The 22,474-nt window shown below is 44.0% G+C and overlaps 1 protein-coding gene across 2 annotated transcripts in view; it reads right to left on the bottom strand.

Annotated features, from left to right (window-relative positions):
• Positions 1-22,474, bottom strand: part of LOC146816744 (b(0,+)-type amino acid transporter 1-like) — a 292,580-nt gene that overhangs the window by 145,539 nt on the left and 124,567 nt on the right. The window contains exon 1 of one of the 2 annotated variants that reach the window (XM_085610622.1): positions 7,526-8,293. The exons of the other annotated variant lie outside the window; for it this stretch is intronic. Within the exon in view, the coding sequence (XP_085466748.1) occupies positions 7,526-8,281 (756 nt within the window). The 5' untranslated portion in view covers positions 8,282-8,293. Of the gene's footprint in view, positions 1-7,525; positions 8,294-22,474 lie in introns of those variants that run through there. 2 annotated transcript variants of the gene reach the window in all.

Genomic DNA, 22,474 nt, shown 5'->3' with positions numbered 1-22,474 from the left:
GGATAATTTGATCCATAGTCTAATTCGTACTAAGGACTTAAGCTACTTCTATCCTCCAAGGAATCATAGCAACATACATCCTAATATTGAGGTTGAGGCAAATTACACCATGCATAATTCAATTTACAATGGTGTATCCTCGAGGAATTACGAACCCTTTATCATAAAGGATCGAAGTCACTCTAGAAATGATCTACTAGGTATGTCCAGCAAAGCTAACTTCTCAACATTCCATCCTGAGAATTGGGAGGATTTAAATGGATTATATAATAATCATAATACTCCCCAATTGACATATCCTAATATCCAATATAATGTTCCTATCTCTAATAGATTCAACGCCCTCTATGAGCGTAATGGCTTAGAGGGAGTTGACTGACTGTATGATTTTCCAGCCACTTCCATGTGTATTGATTTTAAATCTAGGAACCCTGTTCTTGACAAGAACCTTTCCCCCACCCATATTAATTCAGATAGTAACGACCCTACAGAAATAGTTATAGATCCGTTTTCGGTTAGTTCTGAATCTGATGGCTCGGAGCACATCAGTACAATGCAATATCAGTTAGAAGCTTCTAATATTCATCCAATCCATATAGACCCAGAATCCAGTCCAGTAAATATTATGGGTGCTTTTAACGTCGAACATATTGATCGAATATCAGATCCCATTGTCATCGAGGCTGCACCCGATACTATGAATGCTGTTGTATGTAATATGAACTTAGTCTCTTGGAACGTAGCAGGCCTGGCTGATAAAATAAGTGATCCAAGCTGGCTTGCTTTTGTTAAAAAATTTGCGATTATATGTCTCCAAGAGACTTGGATGGAAGGAAATAATGCCTTCATAGATGGATATCAAAGCTTCCTTAGGCCTGCAGCCCCCTCAGCTAGTGGCAGAGCAAAGGGGGGTCTTGCTATTTTTGTTAATCTGTCTCTTTTGTGTAATTTAACTTACCAGAAAACTGTTAACTGTAATATTCAATTGCTTGTACTGAAGCGAGGTAAACATACTCTAACCCTAGTTAATTTTTATAATGCTATAACTGATGAAGGGGAGAGTAATATAATATCATTGAATGAACTGCTGAAAGATGGTCCAGGCACACTGCCGTGTAATGTCTTAATTGTAGGAGATTTTAATGTTCATCCTTGCGGTAACCCCCGAGACACCCCTATGGGTGACCTGGGGTGTAATAGCATGGATGGATTCCATTTTCGACACACTAGGCAAGGGTCGCTTTTAAATGACTTGATAAACGAAAATAACTTGTTTGTAGCTATGTCATTGGCCCCTGAGACCAAAGTCTATGACGTTCCAACATTCAAAGGCTCTGGGTCTGGGTCATTCATAGATTACATATTATTATCTGCCGATCTTGCCAATCAGGCTTCTAATTTCACGATTCAAACAAACATCCACAGTGACCATAACCCACTTTCCATTAAACTGAATGGGGGTATATTTGAACAGCGAAAGCACTGTGAAGACGTGGGCATATTAAAATGCACCAATGGAAAACGTCGCTTGAAATGGCATATGGTAAATCAGGAAAATCTCTATAAAGAAATTAACAAAGCATGCGGCAGGGATCTAATGGACTGTGTATCGACATGTTTGCACCCAGAGCAAATTTTAGACATTTTTGAAGGCATAGTAACAACAGTAGGGTCGCTGTTATCAGTTCCAGTGAAGGGGCAGGTTAGAAATATTCCTAAATGGTTCGATAATGCATGTTCCTCGGCAAGTAAAAACTTAAAAAAGGCTTTAAAAATTAAACCCAGAGACCCAGGTAACATTAAAAACCTCCGTCTGATATATAAAAAAACTCTTGCCAAACGGAAAAAGGAAATAAAAACCCATATCTGGGAGTCCTTACTTGACCCCTTAGTTCTGGGCAACAGTAGCAAATTCTGGGAAATTATAAATAAACCTATATTTGACAACCTGAGTGATACTGCACTTGGTACAAACATCCCAGAGAAAGATTGGGTTACTCATTTTAGTGCAATTTTTAAAAGTGATGACCAACAGACAGCATACAATTTTTTAACACTAAAGGAGAATTTTTTACCTTTTTCTGATAATGAAATAGAAAAGGCTATCCAAGGTTTAACTGGCAATAAGGCTCCAGGTCCAGATGGTTTGCCACCGGACCTTTTTAAATCGTGTATCTCGGTATGGGCACCTGTTCTCACAAAGGTGATAAATGCAGCTGCAATGTCTGGATGTCCAAAGTCTTGGGGACAATCCACCATCGTCCCCGTATTTAAGAAGGGCGACCGTAGTAGCCCACTATGCTACAGGCCAATATCGTTAATTAATTCTGTAGCTAAAGTGGTAGGTGGCGTAATTTTGAATAGGTTAACAACATGGGCGTCAGATAATAAAGTCATATCTTCTATACAATATGGCTTCAGACCTGGTCATTCTACAATAACCCAATGCCTGAATCTATATCTGATTGTAGGCAAATACACTATGGCCCGACAGGGAACCATTCACATGGCTTTTATGGACCTATCGTCCGCTTTTGATTGTGTTGATAGATGTAAACTGTGGGACATTATGTTAAAGATGGGCGTCGAGCAGAATTTAATTTATGTTTTGGCTGACTTGCACTCAGACACCAGAGCTAATGTTCGTTACACTCAAGATCTGAAAGTAACAAGTGACATTAAAATTAATCGGGGTGTCCGCCAAGGGTGTATCCTAGCACCATTTTTGTTCAATTTATATATTAATGAGCTAGAGGATTACCTGATAAAAACAGGAGCCGATTACCCCTATGTCGGCCGAAAGGGCATCCCGGTTCTGCTATATGCGGACGACGCCGTCCTTATTTCCAGGACAGCGAATGGCCTTCAGTTACTCTTAAACTCATTTCATGATTTTATGAGCTCTCGAGGCTTGAGTATTAACAACTCAAAGTCATATGTGATGAAAATAGGTCAAGGGTCACGAAAGCCTAATGTGTTTTCTATAAATGGGGAAAAAATTCCAAATTCTAAAACCTTCTCATACCTCGGGGTTTTACTTGATAATCAATTAACCTGGGGCCCAGCTGTTATAAAAAAGAAGGGCGAGGTAACACGCACAAATGCAGCCATTCTCGGGTTTGCTAGAAAAATGGGCAATAGCCCGGTGGCTGCTTTACTTAAACTTTATCAAGCCAAGAGTGTTGCCATTGCCTGCTATGGCAGCGAGCTCTGGGGTTATAGTCAAACGCAAGCCCTGGAGACTGCAGAAAACAATTTTTTAAAGAAGGTTTTGAGGCTGCCAAGGGGTACTGGAAACTTCTCGGTTCACGAGGAGTTAGGTGTACCTTTTCTCAGTGATAGATTAGCAGCAAGCCCCATGATATGCTGGCTGACCTCCTGGCTAAACAAAGACATACCTCTCACACATGATATATTAAAAGAAGCCTTAACTTGGGACGGCAGGTTTAAGGTACCATGGTTGAGGTATATAAATGACCGCCTCACGGAAATGGGACGCCCTGACTTGTTTTCAGCCCCAGAGATTATAACTAGAGCTGATGTTACCTTTGTGAAAAAATCATTTTTGTCCATAAGGAATTTTGCCCGGGAGGAGGGCGAATTGTTGAAAGCTAGTGTTAGGAAACATGCTTTACTCCAAACAAGCCCAAGTATGGAACCCTACCTAACATGGCCCATGTCTGGCTTTGAACGCTTTTTATTGACAAGGTTCCGTTTTGATTTGATTCACCTCTTGTTGGCAACTCCGAAAGGGGCACACCGAGGTCAAGTGCTACCTGCTTGCGGCTGCGACGGGAAGTCTCCGCAAGACTTGGTGCACTTTTTATTTATTTGTCCTTATTATACAGTACCACGGAAGTTATATCTAAAGCCTTGCTTAAAAAAGTTGAATTTTATACAGATTAAACCAGCTCTTTATTACCTTCAACTCCTAAATAGTGACTGCACTTTATATATATGCAGCTTTTTGAAATTAGCCCTTATTTTTAGGAAAAGTATGGAGGGATAATTATGCTGTTTTTATTGATGTACTTCTCCCTTATTTTTAATCTTGTATACCTATTTATATTTTTAACTGGTTCAATTTGTCTGCTGTCTGGTCTTATAACAACTTCGTAATTTATTGTCTCATAACTTTGCTGTCCTAAATTCGGAACTGGAGGATTTATCCTTTTTAACGTTTATTTGTGAAATCTTGCTCATGATTGTATATTTGTGATATGAACTTTTTAACTGTTTTTTTATGAAATTTGGTTTATGACTGTATATTTGTGACATGAACTTTTATGATTGTAAAGACTACAATCGAATAAAGATATTTGAATTGAATTGAATACTATATATTATATTATCCTTTTAACCTTTTCTGGCTTTGGTTAAGAAAAGCACCAAGCAACACCTGGTCTGAGTAGTAAAGAATAAAAGAAGGAACGTGATCAAATATTATTCCAGGATCACCAAAAATACCTGTGTACAAACTTGGAGTGCTTACTTAATTCATTTGGTTGTTGAAACTGTTTTTTAAAAAAGCTTGATATATTCTCCCTTTTTGTGTAAGAAATATTTTTATTGTGTGTATTGAAGATACATATGTTTTTAATTCTTTTTGTACATTTATTGAATCTATAAGGATCCTAAAAATAAAAAATATATTATTATTATTATTATTATTATGGAGGTTTATAAAGCGCATGGTTACGCACACCGGCGTGTCCCCGCGCTGAGAGGCAAGAGAGGCGCAAAAGAAGGGAATCAGATCAGTGCAGAACGGAAAAGATACGTTTTTAATTTCTTCCGGAATGTAGTCTCAGAGGCTTCGAGGCGCAGCTCCATGGGGAGCAAATTCCAATTCTTGGCCGCAAGAAATCTAAAAGATCTCCCTCCCATCCGAGCTTTCCGGATGGAGGGGACAACTACAAGTCCCGTGTCTGAAGAACGAAGCCTCCTCTTCGGTCTATAGAGGGAGATAAGATTAGAGAGAGGTAGGGGCGCTCTGCTCATTATAATGCGATGACACATGCAGAGTGCCTTGAAGACAATCCTCTCCCTGACCGGCAGCCAATGAAGGGACTTCAAGGCAGCTTTAGAAGATGATCTTCTAGGAAGCCTTAGTACCAGACGGGCTGTGGCATTTTGGAGTACCTGAAGACGGTTAAGGTTCCTTTCTGTGGCACCCAAGTACAGAAGATTGGAATAATCAAGTCTGGAGGTGACCAGAGCATGAACAAGGGTCTGTCTGGCATTGACTGGAAGTAGATCCAGGGTCTTCCTCAAGCTCTTGAGCATGCCAAAACATACTCCGACCACTCGGTTAATCTGGGCAGTAAATGAGAGATCAATATCAAACAGTACTCCCAGATTCTTTGCCTGCTGACAAGGTACTGGAGTGGGTCCAAGACATGTTGGCCACCAGACCGATGACCACACATTCGGTGCACCCCCCACCACGAGCACTTCAGTTTTAGATCCATTTAATTTCAGGCAGTTGTTAGACATCCAGGAAGCAAGCTCCTGCATGCAAGCACTGAAACTGGATACCGCAACCTCCGGTGCTCGTGACAGTGAGATGACCAGCTGTGTGTCATCGGCGTAAGACACTAGTTGAAGACCGTGACTTTCTACTATAGAGGCAACAGGGGAGACATATAGATTAAATAGAGTAGGGCTGAGGGCCGAGCCCTGGGGAACACCTTGATCGAGAGTGACCCTACGAGAATAGTGTTCTCCTTGTCTGACCTGAAAACCCCTGTTTGTGAGGAAGGATTGAATCCACCTAAGTGCTAGGCCCGTAATTCCTCCTTTATTGAGACACTGTAGCAGAGTGAAATGTGCTACAGTGTCAAAGGCTGCACTAAGGTCCAGTAAAATAAGGGCCATCGTGTGCCCCTCATCGACCTCTCTCCTAATGGTCTCAGTGGCCAGGAGTAGTGCAGACTCCGTTGAGTGGCGAGCGCGAAAGCCAAACTGACTGATGTGAAGCAGATTGGCTTTCTCTACAAAGGCCATGAGTTGAAGGTTGGCCATCTTTTCTGCCACTTTGGCCATATAGGGGAGGAGAGAGATGGGTCGAAGATTATCCAGCCTATCCCAGCTGATATTGGGTTTTTTTTGAAGCGGGAGTACTATAGCCTGTTTCCAGTTTAAAGGTACAGTGCCAGAGCTAAAGGAGAGGTCCACAACATTCCTAATATAGGGTTCGAGAATCTCAATGCTCTCAGCCAAGAGCTTAGGGGATGCAGGATCTCGTGGTGACCCGGACTTGATCGAGCGACATATCCGTTGGAGCTCGTCCGAGGGCGGAACGGTGAAACTAGCCAGACAGTTAGTATCCACATTGGCTAGAGGGCTCTCAACAAATGCTGTTCCCTTTTCCTTCCCTCCTGAGAAGGTGGAATAAATGGTAGCCACTTTTTCAGAAAAAAAAGTCGCAATGCGGTTGCAGAATTCTTCGGATGCCAGGGACGGGTCAGCCGAGGCGCCACAGAAGGCAATTTCTTTATAGATTTTGAATAATTCCTTGGAAGAATTATTGGCTTCTTCTATCCTACTTGAGAAATATTCAGTTTTAGCATGCCTAATCTGCGTATGGTATTCTCTTCGTCTGGCTGTATAGCTTTGTTTATCTTGATCGAGATAGCCCCTTCTCCACAGCCTTTCAAGTCGTTTGCACTCTGTTTTCGCTGAGTGTAATTCTTTGTTATACCAGGGGGCAGATTTCTGTATTCTACTATGCGGATTTTTCTGGTAGAGGGGAGCAGTCTCATCTAAAGCCATACTGATACGAGTTTCTAATCTTTCAGCTGCAGATGTAACATCCTCACCTCCTGGTATACCTCCCCTAGTAAGGTCTCTATTTGGTGCTGATGAATGGGATGTTGAAGGATGGTTGAGCATCATCTTGGTATGTTTCAATAAAAGAGTCCAAAGGGAGTGTTCTTTTCGACAGACGGGTTACATGTATAACATACATGTTGATTAAATTAATCGAAATTAATTTGGATAGATTAATGTATAGTTAAACACAAAGAGAGAAAGGGTATAGTGGAACCTCTCCTGGTCCTCCAAGAATTAATACAATCAACAACAAAAAAGGAGCAATTTCAGAAAGGATTACTACTTTGTATGAACCTCAAAAGGAAGACATTCCTTTTTAAGAAGAACCCTCACTCACCAAAGTAGTCGGTAAAATTCTTCATCATAGGGTTCCCACCCGAGGGGCCAAATGCCTCCCCGATGTAATCAGGCGTTGCAGCACACCCGGGAGGTATTCGGCCCCTCGGGTGGGAACCCTATGCTGAAGCATGTAACCAACTAGGTTGGTGAGTGAGGGTTCTTCTTAAAAAGGAATTTCTTCCTATTGAGGTTCATACAAAGCAGTAATCCTTCCTGGAATTTTTCCTTTTTTGTTGATTGTAGATTAAATGTATACCCTACCTGTGGATGAAAAGAATCCTATGAAACTCATTCTTTGTTCCTATGGTTGTGGAATGTGGTGCATTACAAACAAGAATAACATCACACTTACTTCCGGTCGCTTGAGTTCTTCTGTCACAGCGTTGATGTTGTTCCATCCACCATAGGACCAAAGGCCCTGATAAAACGCTATCCCAATCTGTCCGTACCCTGTGGCGGTACCCTGGAATGCATTCTGGAAATGCGCAGTGTGTCCATTGGCTAACATCACCACGCCGCCAAAGACGATGATGAGTAGGGCTATAACTTTTGCAGATGTGAATATGTTCATCACTGACGTAGACAGCTTCACAGCGAAACAGTTGATGACTAGAATAAAAAGAACGCATGCTATGGCTGTACTTTTGATGGCGATTTCAGGTGATGGACACCCTGGGTAAAACGGCTTTACAACGTACTGAGCAAAACTTAGCGATATGGCAGCCGTACTTGAAGGCCTTCGCAGGAATACGGTGAGGTAGATGTAAAGGAAGGCGGGGAATGGACCGATATTCCTCAAAAGGTATGTGTAGTTTCCTCCGGATTCTTGAATTGTGGTTCCAAGTTCTGCGTAGCACAAGGCGCCGAGCATAGTCACCAGGCCGCCCGCGGCCCAGACCGTGAGGCTCCCTCCGATGCTTCCCATGTAGGCCAGCATCCGCTGAGGAGTCATGAAGATGCCCGAACCAATCATTGATCCTGCAACCAATGACGCAGCACTAAACAGCCCAATGCCGCGCTTCATCCTTAGAGGTTCTCTTTTAACATCTCCAGTTAGGGCGGGAAGGCTCTGGTCCGTCCGCTTCTCTGCCTTCTGCTGCCTCCTCATGGCTACTGTGCATTGACGACTGGCAGCTCACATTCAACGTAAATGGCGGGATGCAAGTTTTGTGACCCAGATGAATATGTAAAAATCTAAACATTAACCTCCTTGTTAACTTGATGGACTTTTGTTTTTTTCAAATGGATTAACGAGCCGTGAAAATTGCTTGCTTAACCTGCCCTCATTGTTGTCTCACTTGTTAATGCATCACTGTTCACACCTTTACTTGTTTGAACAGGTGGTGCTTCTCAAATGGGCAGATTAAAGCGTTTATTTAACTTAACACTCAGGTAAGGTCTGGTTTGGAGATTTGCAAAGTACCTTGTGACACCACACTCCAACCGCGGTGTCAAGGGATTTGTCATCATGCAGCTTTTTATTGTCATTTCAGAGGTGTGGTTTTGCGTCGTTTTATTGTGTCTGGACAAGCCATTCTGTAACTGTGCTTACACATCACTGCAAGAGCTGCTTACACGAATTTATTTACATGTGCTGAGAACAAAGGCACACCCCGAAGACAACGCAGTCTCAGATTAATGGACACTTTTTTGATCCGTGATGGGATTTAAATAGCGTCTGAGTCAATAAATCTTCACTAAGCATTCCCTGATGGGCTCAGCAGAGTAGGGTTGACTACAAGCCAGAAGAAGGCATTGCAGACACCAAAGTTTCCGTATAACATCGAGCTCACCGGTGCTGCTCCGATTTTGCAGTGATATGTGCCGCAACTAATCCTCACAAAACCAGTAGAGTGGCCTAAATATTGGTTGCCAAAAAGTAGGGCCTAATATTGATGCAAATTTGCTCCATCACTAGTGATAGACTATGTTATCCCAAAATCTTGGTGCACAACTGCACTAATGCGAAGAGTGTAATCGGCTCTTTGTCACTGTCGTTCTGTTGAAGCAACATGTAAACAGCCTGCCTGCGTCATCTGTTGAATGTGGTGAAGTTAAGAGCGCGCGAGTGCACTGTGAGATTGCAAGATGTCCACAAGTAAAGGAACGTGGAGGCGGGGTACGATGGAGGTGAAACTGTGCTCACCAAATACAACCCCACACACCTCATTACTTCAGTGCTTTAAATGGGGGAAAAAAAGTGCAGGTGCTCATCAGATCGAGCTAGGGGGCGTGGCAAGGAGGCGGGGCTAGAGTCGGGACTAAGGGTGGGTCTAATGAAAAACATTTGAAGGGCGCAAGAATTTTTTCGGTTGCCAATGATGACAAATTGCTTCCCTCCGCAATTTATTGTTGATGCCCTTGCATGTATTAAGTTGTACTAGTTGACAGACTTGAAAGGTAACTATCAGGTTTCCCTTTTTGTCAGAGGTACCTGTATATTAAACAAAACATTAAAAGGTGCAGTGACTTGTTTTACTGACAATTAATTAAAGGAAAAAAGACCACATCCTAAAGTGCAACTCTGACCCGCATCGGGTGGAAGGAAGCCATCAGTTGTCATGCTAGTGATCCTGGGAGAAGAAAGTTATCTGGGGTCTCACAACAGAGCAATAACATTTCACCCTTTCATTCACCTTCAGATACTGTGCCACCCAGCAAAACCTAGTCCAAAATTCTAAGGGGCTAGTAAAAGGATGGAGGCACATATAACCAGGGGCGGCTGGTGACATTTGAAGGTGGTGGGGCGTGGAGGTCCGAGTTGAGTGGCTCGGGAGGGTTAAACTGACTTCTGCCAAACAGAAACAATGCCTGATGCCTCCTTTCGGCAGCCAAAGCTCAACTCCGCGTGCGCACAAATCTATAAATTAAACCACCCAAGCCACAATCGGGAATTTCTGAAAGTACTGTACACGTGCGCTACTCTAAGACTTCTGCACTGCAGTCACCACCACAGTCAATATTTACATTCGCACCTCCTCTCATAACTATAATTAAAGCCTGGCTAGCGCGAGAATGTAATAGCGTAGAGGAAGTAAATCGTGAAAATCATAATTTAATGAGAGAAGACGGCATGCTTGGCATTGAGGCTGTAATTTCCACCATGCAGGCATGCCATGTCTGTTAAAACATAATTGAAACTGTGAATGTTATGCCACATCAATACTGTTTTTCCGAGTGTTGACAGCACCTCTACATTAATGTTATGACGGTTCCCTCAAGAGGAACCCAACATTTTATAATTCTCTTTGGCTCAAATTTAACCCATCGCCTCGTAAGCATTTTTAGGCGGAAAGAATATTATTACAGCCTTGACAGGAAAGGATAGTAATAAAATGTCTCTTCATTAATGGGCCACGGATTTCTGTAAAAAAGAAGAAACAGTTTTTTTTTTTGTTGCATATTTATATAGCGCGAACTCGACCCGAAGGTATTGGAGCGCTTAACATAGCACCGGATTTCATTACACATTCAGGCACGGAGAGATTAAAGTGATTTGCCCAGAATCACAGGATGTTGACGCGACCTCGTGGCTCGAACCCTGGTTTCCTGCACCAGAGGCGGCAGCACGCTGATTGCAATGTGAAGCCAATCCAGGGAGGGAAGCCTGGAACGAGCGCGCTTCATGGGAGATTGTATGCTGCAATCTGTGATTCGGTAGAGAGAGACTGCGCTGGCAATTCATTTATGACCCGTTTGTTGCATAATGTGCGGTAAGTTACAGCTCCCAAACAGGTACCGGCGATTACATTTAAAGCCATAATTCCAAGAAAGTTTCAACTGTTGTTCGTAATACCAATTTTTATCACCTTCCTGCTCATAAAAACATAATAAAAATAGCACAAAAAGGTTTTATTGAGACAATATTTTACAGAAACTGGATTATTTAATTTTGTGCCTACCTGGCGTCACTCTGCTTGTGCTTTCCTAGCTGCCGAATCGATTCATTATTTTTCAACACAAACTGCATCGTTCGTGAATGTTCATGAGCGCAACCCACTGCACTGTTTATTTTGCACGATCCACTTACCAAGTGACATCGATTTCTGCCCAAGAAACACATCAGGGCCTGTGGCATGTGAGAGGCTGGAGGGAGAGTGTTCTGCAGTGCGGTGCTGTGACTGTGGCCGGTGCCGTCCTGAGCAATGCACAAGCTCCTGCCTCCCATTGTTCAATCAGGAGGCCTGGGAGTGGCGCGAAGGAAAGGGGCATGTTCCGGTTGTGGCCACCCACTGCCCTGCCCCTTGCCATTGATTTCAGTGGCGCAATGCTGAAGACGCCTGGGGCGCAGCACAGGCGCCCCATTTGAAACCAGGCATTTTCCGCTTTCTTTGGCCACTCCCTTCATGATGACATCACTCTTTCCGTATGTGCTTCCAGGGCGAGCAATATTCCTCGCCCCGGCCAGCACATGCGCAGGAGGTCTCTGACCTGCTGTGATCTCGTCGTCGTCCGTGCCATGAAGAAAAAAAGTCAGAGTCAGAAAATTTCATTTAATTGTATTCATGTATTGTCTATGTATTGTGATTGACACATGGGGCAGAGAGCACTTCTTTTGAGGCTGCTGCATTGGTGTGGTGTCCTTCTTGTCTTCCTCCCCGATCCTCGTCCAGAGGCTAGTGGGGCAACGCCCCATTCACCCCTATGCACCAGCCGCCACTGCATATAACCATGTACATATGAGCACGGTGTCACTGATGATGGTGGTCAGCAGGCCTGCTGTAGCCACTGTTTCTGATATGGGAGGCACCCTGTACCCACATGTGTTTGATGCGTTAAGCTTCCCTTAGGCCTGCTCCTTCTCCTCAAGTCCAAGGCTTGGCTTCCTCCCTTGGGTGTTTTAGGTTCCCTGGTGCTCCCACTCCTACTGTGTGGCTCACTTTTTTCATGAATACCAGATACAGCCATCTGTTGTGTCAACTGGTGACGACCAGTCTGGTGAACCTCATAGTGCAGTGGAACCCTACAGATTTCTAAGCTGCTGTAGTGGAAATTGGGAGGGGCAGACATTTGGCACTATCCGTTCATATCTCTGTACTGCTCACAGCCACACACTCATGGATGCCTCCACAGTATTGTCCTGGAAAGACATACCTGCGATTCCCCGGCTAACCATGATGCTTCCTTCTTTCGACTTGTCTGCTTGCTCCCTCCTTCCAGTGCGGGAATATGTGTCCTGGCCTGTAGTGGTGTGGGTGGTTCTTAAGCTCCCTGCCTGGCCTGAGGGGTCTAGCCCTCTGGCCACATCTGAAATGACAACTGCATTCTTGGGACAATATTTACAGTAGTCTGTGTACCACTTTGCCCATTCACAAATTTTACATGGATGGAAATCCATTTTCATATTATACTTTTGAAACAACACACTAGTGGCACTCTGTGGGTGCAGAACTCCCAAGCTGGAGTGTTGGGTGTGCATCCATAAGAAGGCAGCAAATGAAAGATAAACCACACCTAAAATAGATGGTTTTACTTTATTTAGCTGAACACTGCAGTTATTTTCCCCAGAAAGTTATGTGAATTTGCATCAATTTGCTATAAAAGAAGGTGAAGGGCTGGCTGTAACTGTCCCTCCCCAAGGCAGACAGTCTTTGACATGCAGAAATAAAACTGAATTTCCCCGTTTGTGATTATTGTAGGATGTCAGTAACATTCACTGTTTGGGGAATCTAGTCATTTCTGCATCTGTGGCAGGTAACTGGATATGGGCCTGTCCCAGTATGGTAAGAGCTCTGCCTCCAGACATCCTTCCTTCCTGATGTCCGTGTCAGTTGAAGCCCTGTTCCTCACCCACCTGAATGGAGGCAACTCTCTGTCCATTAGCCTCCTTAACAATATTCAGACACCCATGAAAGCACCTTAACCACTGCAACACTTCCCATCATGGGCTTGTAGAAGTTGGCCAAATCCACCCACACTGAAGGTATTGTATTGTATTGTAATTGCATTTATATAGCGCTTACTACCCCTGACGAGGCGTCGAATCACTTTTTATGTGAGTAGCACTCTACTCTGGAACCCAAGAATGATTAGTGTTGAATTATTATAGGTAAAATGTGAAAGTAATTTGAGTGGTGGATAGGTTAGTCAGATATTTGGATTCAGAAGGATAGCGGAGGGATAGAAGAGGGAAAAAGGTTTGGATTATTATAGCGCTTGTTACCCCTGATGGGGTGTTGAAGCACTTTTGTTTGGAGAGTAGCACTTATCGGGTTTAAAGAACAAAGAAATACCAAAAAGTGTGACTGAGCATGTGTATGACAGCAAAAAAGCGTACTTGGCAATCTGGAATAGGCCTCGTTTCTGAGAAATGCTTGATATCAGACACAAGCATTCTGGAAGCAATTCAAAGTGTAACATCATAGAAATGAATGAGAAACATTCACCAAGCCATGGGACTTCATGTCTTAGTCGTGTTTGAATCCTTATATTGTTAGCTATGTTCAGTGTTTTCTGGTAAATGCGCATTTTCAACTCCGTGCACATTATTCTTCCCCTTCCAGTGTGCCCCAGTAAGGTCTATTCTGTGTTTAAGTATTTTGATAAATCCATTCTTCCTCCAAGTATGCAATCTGAATTCTTATGATTGTTTGTTGGGCCTTTCATTGTTTAACTTCGTTACAAAAAAATGAGTCACATTATCGTAAACTTTATATTAGCTGATAAAAAAAAACACATGACTTAAAAATACCACCATCCCCTCAAAATTATTTTTCTATCCATCTGCCACCCCCGCTTTAGATAACACTTTTTTGGATGACGAGATACTCGCCTACCTCTACTGCCTCTGATGTCCCTAGCCCTTACTTACTAGCCCCATGTCCCCTCCGATGCCCCATGTGTCTCTTTACATTTTCTCTTTTTTTCAGGTGGTCATGCCACCTTTCATCTTAAATGACCCCTCGTTCATCCCATCAAATTCATTCTCTTGCTGTTCTGGGATACCCCTCCCCCACTTTAAAATACCAGTCTCTGCCACTGCAGCTGTTGCTCTGTCCTCACTCAACACTGACCTGTGTCATTCTCAAAAGCCTTGGATCTTTCTTGGGACACCTACCCACCCCGACTCTCATCAGATGATCCTCATCTCATCCATCAGGTGCTTTATTTTAAACCCACTGCCCCGCACTCGCAGAGTATTCTCTACTATAATTTGCTTGCCCCTTTCTTCTTCTTCAGATAACCCCTCGATTTCTTCAGCTGACTGTGCTTATACCCCATCACTTCTGAAAGCTCTCCTCAGTTGTCCCCTTTCTTACCCGCCAGCTGCTGCGCTATCCTTTCCTTTCCGTCATTTCTGCATAGAAGAAAGGGAAAGCCAGAGCAAATGGTGTTTTTTTAAAGAGCTTCCCTTTCTTCCTGCGCACAGCTTCCTGGCGGGTGAGGTCACACCAGAGGAGCAACTAAAGTCAAATTTCGGAGGGGAGAGTGGGGGGCCTAGGAAAAAATTTCGGGGGTGGGGGCTGATTCATCAAGCAAAAGTCCGAGTGGAGCTGCAGGAGCTCTCTAAGAAGGGGTGAAACACATCAAAACCTCATTAACAAGCAAAAAGGTCTTTCAAAGACCTGTGAAGTACTTGGGTGCGGCTGTGTGTGTACCTGGGAAGCTATCTCAGCCGGGCTGCCACATACGACGGGGGCGGGGGGGGGAGCTGAAGTCCAATGGGCATTGTGCCCCTGGGTCACACGTTGCTCTGCCATGGCGTCACTGCCCTCCTTGTGAAATCACCAATATGTGAGCATGCGCCGCAGTGTAGAAATGCGATGCATGCTCACATGACTATGTGTGACAGTGAGTACCGGTACTCTATTTGGTAATGGAGAAGTGGCGGTACTCTTGGGGGGGGAAAAAAAGAAGTGCCGGTACTCAGTACCGGTGAGTACCGGCCCATTTAAAGCACTGCCTGGTCTTGTGAAACTCGGATTATGCACTGGCAATAATCTGCTCCCAGTGCACAACACTTTCTCTGCCTGCAATAGCGCTTTCTAAGTGCTCCTGACAGGTAAGGAAAAAAAACATATATTTGAGTTTCTAATATCCGATCCTGCAGCCGCAGACTTGCAAATCCCATACATGACAGTAACCCGATTTAGGCCCTAAACGATCTTTTGCTTACTGCAGGGATTAAAATGATTCTAAATAAGTGGAAGGACACGTCCAAGGCATCGTTCAAAGGGTGGATTAACTGGGTAACATACCTTAGAGGTGCTGATGCGTTGTCCCTACGAGACTCACCGTGGAGACAACCCAACAGAGGGATGTGGACATCTATGGACAAGTACCTAGGCACATATGAACCTCCATGAAGAAAGCGGGTGCGACTTCGGCCTACTAGCTTTTAGAACAAAACTACCAAGCTCTCTCTCTCTAGCTATGCTCCTATACACGTACCACAGCTCAGGCCCCTATCTCCTCTCTACACACCCTAGACCCATTACTAGAACAGAGGGGAAGGGCAGACTATAAAAGAAACAGAAGGAAGTGGAGGGTACCGTAGATTATAGAATTCACAGAACTTGTGCATGTTCTATGTTTTTGTATGACTAAATATTTAGCTTTGTATGTGCTGTTTTTGTTTTCATTTTTATGACAAAAATCTCAATAAAAATCATTGAAATAAAAAAAAGAAGTCAATGGGAGAAATACATAATCCGGATTTCTTTTCTAGAAATCTCCCACTTTTGTCTTCTAAATGTTGCCATGTGTGCATTATTGGCAATCCATCAGGGGGATGCCCTTCAACCTGACCCCCAGGTTTGTGCTTTTGGGGATCCTGGCGGCAAGGGGGCTGAGCGCACACTGGACGGCCTGCCTATGCATCTGGCAAAAAGGGACATAGCGCATTAGTGGAAACTCCACCCAAGTTTGCGGACTCACGATCAGCTATGGATCGGTGCGCCAAAATGGAACCGTCGATTTACAGGGCTGCCCTCGCCAACATGCACAGATATGGGGAGCTTGCTGGGAGTATTCTGGATTGCTCGGGGGAAATAGGAGCTTGTGAGGGGGTTTCAGTTGTCTTTTAATCTTGAGGATGTGCATAAACTAATGATGTATACACAGGGGGACGCCACAGACATGTAGATTGGTTTTGGTGCTGTTTTAATGTTATACAAAACTCAATATCGTTTGGGAGAGAGAAAGCAGTCAGAGCAGGAGAAGGAAGGGAGTGGATGGGTGCAAAAGAGTGATAGTGTGAGGAGATGACAGGAGAGGGGTTGGTTTAAGTATTTGTGAGGGGGCTGCTTTTGGTTCCCCAGTCCACCCTGCAGTTACGTGTAGGTGAAAGGCCTACAAAATAGTTACGGAATATTTTGTTCTTTTAGCTAGTGTATGGCCCTATCCCCACACTCACTGACCCTGCTCCCATTTTTCTCAAGATCTCAATTGCAGATGCTTCTTTTATGTACTGTGACTGCTGCTCACAAGCCAGTAACTGCTTGAGCATGACGGATGGTTTTTTAATATATGCAGCGTATTCCATTAAGTCACCAATGAACAAGTTACTTACCTTCGGTACTGCTCTTTCTGGTATGATACAATTATTTTTTAAATGAGTAATACATGTTAAATAGGCCGCATTTTCATGCAGACCCCATCTTGGTTAAAATGGAAGTCACCTTTGTCACTCATACTTGGCTTCCCCTTGAGCACATCCTCTCCCCATAAGCTCCACAACACACAGTCAAGCTGAAGTCATAATGTTTACATCCACTGTTAATATTGTTCTGTTCGAGGGTGAACCGTTCACAGTTTGGATGTTGTTTGATATATGTTGCAATTTTTTTCTATCTTTGCAATGAAGTCTATTTATTTACTAAGGGCCAGATGTACGACCATTGGCAATTGCGACTCGCAAATCGTGCCAAATCGCAAGTTACAATTTTCCGAATCGCAATTGCCAATGTCAAACAGTGTCTGGGACACTGTTTGCGATTCCCAATGGGGTCGCAAATTGCATGTCTCATGCATATTAATGAGGCTGTCGCAATTTGCGACTCCATTTGGAATAGCAGGCACTCCCTTAAAGAAAAACGGGGTGCATTAAAAAAAAAAAAATGAAATATTTTTGTTTAATTTTTTAAGGGCAGGTAGTGGTCCCTGGGACCACTGCCTGCTCTGAAAAAATGTTTGCGCACCCATTCACAAAGGGGAATGGGTCCCATGGGTACCCCTAACTGTTCGCAATTGCGGTCGCAAAACACTCTTACATAGGGTTCAGACTCGCTATTAGGAAGGGACGCCCTCGGAATGCCCCTTCCTAATAGCGAGTCGCTAACCCTACTTTGCGAGTCGCTATTCAATTAGTGACTCGCAAAATAGGGTTAGTACATAACATGACCCACAAATTTTTTGCATGCACAAACGGGTCTAAAACTCATTTGCGCATGATAAAATCCATCGTACATCTGGCCCTGAAAGTCTTATAGTCAATGTTTCATATTTGTTCAAACATCTCCGAACATTAGCATGGAGGGTGTTGAATAATTATTCGAGAAAATTGGATAGTGCTTAGGTGATAAGGTATGTGACGTTTATTTTTCATGTGCTCTAATTTGCTGGAGAGATGATACATTTGCTCACACCACAATTAATCTGCAGTCCTAATTTTCTATGCATGAATTGCGTATAAAGACCCTCAATTTTGGGGGTGAGCCAGAAGACTTTCCTATTCTACAAGGGATGCTGCCCAATTTCTTTAGATTTTGCTGCTCATTTGGGACTTAGAATTATTTCAGATTTTTGCTTATTTTGTAAAATTTTGCATTTGAGAGCCTCTATGCTTTGACTGTCAGTTTTTCATTGAACTAGAACTCAATTATTTAGTGAACCCCCAATACTGAATGAATTGTATTTTCGGCTGATTTTGATGCCTTAACGCTGGGCACATTGCCCCATGAAATTGAGGTTTAATACCGTCTGCGATCCAGAAAATTTGGGAAATCTGTTTGAGATAAATTTCAGGTGGTTTCAGGTTTTGGGCAAACCCTTGTGCTCCCACATACACTCCATGCCCAATCCGGAGGCACTAGGATGACTTGGGCCTAGTCATTCCTGATCCCATAGGGCAGGAGTGGTATCAGTGGGAAAGCGTACAGGAGTGCATCTCGGAGTGAGAGCTGCTTTTGAAAGTCCAAACACACAAAAATGCTGACACTGCAGGTTCTCATTAGTGGGGAACAGATTGAGCCAAGGTTTTCCCCATTCATGGAAGAGACCTTGTGCCACCTATGGGTGAACCTGCCATTTGTGATCTTCTCAGCATATTTGGCTGAATTTGTCCACCCTGACGTTCAAAGTTTCCTGCCAGGTGCTGCACCACCAGGAAAATACAATGGAGTTCCAGTCATATCAAGAGGCACAGGGCCTCCTGACACAGGGTCCAAGGACACCACCCTGTCCTGCTTTTTCAGTACAACATGGCGGTGGCATTGTCCGCGAGCACCTAAACACGCCTCCTTCTGGTTTGAATGACAGAAAGGCTTTCAAGGGCAAGCAGATGACTCTCAACACCAATATGTTGATGTGGGTCAGCGCCTCCTTAAGATGCCTCTAACCTAAAGCTCTCCCAGATGGCCGCCCCAATCCAGAAATGATGCATCGGTCACCACTAATAGCTCTGGGTGGGATGGGGAGACAGGTCTGTTACTGACCCAATCACGGGCCCCCAGTCACCACCGTGGATTTTTGCAGTGTCCCCCAAAATCTGATCTTGGTCAGAGAGGTACCCCAGGTGCTGCTGCCACTGGGATGTCAGATCCTACTTCAGAGCCAGGCATGCTTGACCAGCAGGATGCTGGAGGCCATCAGTACCAGCAGCCTCAAAGTCGTCCTCACTAAGATACAGGCTGAAAGGCCATAAAGATCATAGCCCCAAAGTCCTGTACTCTCCGCTCCGAGGGATAGGTGTGACACTTCACCGTTTCTAGAATGGCTTAAATGATGGAGACAGCCATAAAGACACATTGATAGTGAACTCCAATGATGTGAGGAGGTCCACCATAGTCTGGAGGTGGGTGGCAACTGCCTGGGGCAAGTGCGCCTTCAACAGCCTGTCGTCAAAGCAAGGGAAGACTGGAACCCTAATTTCGAAAGATGTGCTGCAGCCACAGCCATCACTTTTGTGAACACCGAAGGGGTGCTGGCGAGACTAAATGGGAGCAGGTTGAATTGAAAATACTCCTGGTCCACCCTGAACCACAGGTAGCATGTGGAAATGCAGAACGGGGATATGGAAATAACTGTCTTGCAGGTCCAACATCACCATCTAGTTTCCAGGGTTTTAGGCAGAGGAGACCTGTTCCAGAGTGAGCATCTTAAATTTGTCCTTCCACAGGAAAGCATTAAGAAGGGGAGATCTAAGATGGTACGGGGGCTGCCATCTTTTTTTTTTTGGCTCAAGGAAAGTAGCGGAAATAACAACCACAGCCCACTTCTGGTGTCGGTACCCTCTCTATGGCTCCTTTGGCCAAAAGAGCTTGCACTTCCTGCCACAACAAAGACAGGTGGTCCTCTTTCAGTCGTCCTGTGGAGGGTGAAAGATGCAGATGGTAGGGACTAACTCCACAACACAGTCTGCTGATCCCAGTGTTTCAAAGTTATCGGCTGTCAACCTGGTGGAAAATATTGCATCTTGCCTCTAAAAGGGTGGCTGTGTGCCAACAAGGGCACACTAAAGAGGTTTGGAGAATGTGGCAGCTGGAAGAGACGGAGACTGGGCTGCATGCTGCATGTGTTTTCCATGTGGTCACTGGGTGCCACGGCCAGAGCACTGCACTGCTGGTGATGCTGAAAGCCCCTACTATGGCCACGGAGGAAACAAAACTGATGTTGTGGCTGTTGTGAGGGAGGAGAAGGGCCAGGGAGTAATCCATGGCGCGCTGTCTTTGAAGCGCTTCAGAGCTGAATCTGCTTTACCCCAAAAAAGATGAGAAGCATCAAATAACATGTCCATAGGCTTACCTGAGTTTCCCTCGAAAATATAGTGGAATGTAGACTGGCATGCCTGTGAAGAGCCACACTGGTGCCTATGTCTCTCCTGAGTCAGTCGTGTCAAGCAGATTGTGAACTTGGCCAAATCCCAGCCATCCTGCAGAGCATGTGAAAAGATAACATGGGCTCCCTCTGGAACAATGGGTAGAACCTCGGCAACTGAGTCCCATAAAGCATGAGAGTAGCAGCCCAGGAGACAAATGGTGTTTACAGAAGGATGACCTCAAGGAGAACGAGAATGACGTGATGGGCTCGAGTCCAGTTTGGACTTCTGACTTCTTTTCTTTTCTTTGACTTACCAGAGGATTTAGATCTGTTGTGGGACTTGCGTTGGAAACAAGACTGTTTGGGACATTAAATCTTTCAGGGTTTTGGGGCAAAAAGCTTCACTTTCCGATCCTGGATGGCCTTGGGGGGCATCAAAACACAGTTACTCATCAGCTTGGAGTTGTGGTCCAACCCAACACACCACAGGCAAATCAAAAGTGGGTCAGTCACAGACATCTTCCTTCAACATTCTACACATGTTTTAAACCCTGTAGATTTGGGATATAGTCCTTGCAGACTGACAAAGTTTTAGAAAGTCAAAATAATGGGTTGAAAAGAAACTAAGGGTAGGTCCGGATCTGTGTCTGTTGGCGTGGAAAAAAATAAACTAATGTCAGAGCTCATGGGTCTCGCCTTTATATGCCCACACATCATATGCATCGCGGAATGATGTCGATGTGGAGCCATCTGCATCACTTGCTGACATGCATGGGTACTACTAAAGACTCCGGATTCAGTCTGAGTCTGGTGGAATACTAAAAAGGTGAGGAATCTATAGTTAGAAGTCTCTTTCAAAAATATGCTGCAGAAATAAAACGAGGCAAGCCCTAAGGGCCCGTGCCCTCCTCACTGACAATTTAGCAGAGAGCTGGGAGGGTCAGCCAAATGCTACCCCACGAGCTTGGCACGTGGTGAGGCAACACTTGTTGCACTGCCCCAAATCTGGTGCTGCATGTGAGTAAATCTACAGATGTAAATTTACATTTGTGATTAGGTCACATCGAATTTCGAAATTTTTGTGATTATTAATAGAAATGTCTTTCGTGACTTGCTTTCCTCATGCTGTTCTTTTCACACTTTTTATCCCTTCTTAATTGTACTTCTGCATGATAGAGCGTCATGTGATTCTGAATTTTGTAGGGGTGCATCATATTCACCGTTAGTCAGCACCCGCATATTAATCGATGTATGTTTAGAAGTGCCATAGAGATGTATTGCTGTAATCGTTTAACATAGAGGTGATTAGAAATGTAATAATGCTCTTGTGAAGATCAAAGTTGCAAGTTATCATGAAATGTATTTAGAAAATGCATAATAATTAGTTATTGTGTAATGCAATGTATTAGGTTAAACGTGTGCCATGTTAAAGTTACACGTGTAGATTGCTTGTTCACGCACATGAGAATAATGAACTAACGCTTAGAGTTCGATTTAATAGTGTGTTTGATTTTGTAAAGGCCAGATCGCATATACGTTAGAAGAGATGGGCCTGTTCATTTCCTTATGTTAACTAATGTTGTAGGTCGAAAATGATTCCCTTGGTAAAGGCTTTGGGTTGCAGGGAAATGTAAAATCTTAAAGACGTGAAATGGTTTCTCGTTACCATGTTTCTGTTGCAGGTGCAAGGACATTTAGCTTGTTAGAGAGACTAGGTCTTTGTTTTAGGATGCTGTGAGAAGCCAACAGGGGAGGGCACTGGAATGTGGAGATGATACTTTCAGCCGAGAAGGTGCCTGGGACCAAAGGTCAAGCTAACCGTCGTTGGATGCCAGACGAGAACTGCAGGAAAATTACTGGGAGAAGACCTGGCTGAAGAGGTGTGCCGAAGGGCGTGTTCTCTGATTTTGTGGTTTTGTATTAGGGACAGTGCCCCGTAGGTTGAGAGATGAGGTTTAGACAGGAAGCTAGAAAGAGCATCTTAGATCGAGCTCTGACTAAGTGAATGTACTTCTTAGGAATTCTTCATTTCTGACACCTTTTATTCTCTTCCCTGGGATGGAATGTTAAGTGGGGATGTCACCTTAGAGTTAGTGTAGGGATAGATTAACATTTTTCCTTCCTTGACTAATGATTCCTAATTTAGATATAGGATTAACTATCGCTTTCTTGATGATTCTGGAATCAGTGATTCTTTTTCTTTTGAGTCGAATGAGAATCCTACATAGGCTTGCTAATGTGTTAGTGCCCCTTTACCTTCTACACCTTGAACTGAGGTGTTTGTATGTACAGCTATTTTTGGTCGTAATAAAATCTTACAAAT

The sequence above is a fragment of the Triturus cristatus genome, chromosome 6, assembly GCF_964204655.1.
Source record: "Triturus cristatus chromosome 6, aTriCri1.1, whole genome shotgun sequence".
NCBI lineage: Eukaryota > Metazoa > Chordata > Amphibia > Caudata > Salamandridae > Triturus > Triturus cristatus.
The sequence above is the reverse complement of the archived record's forward strand: the minus strand, read 5'-3'. Positions and strand labels throughout refer to the sequence as shown.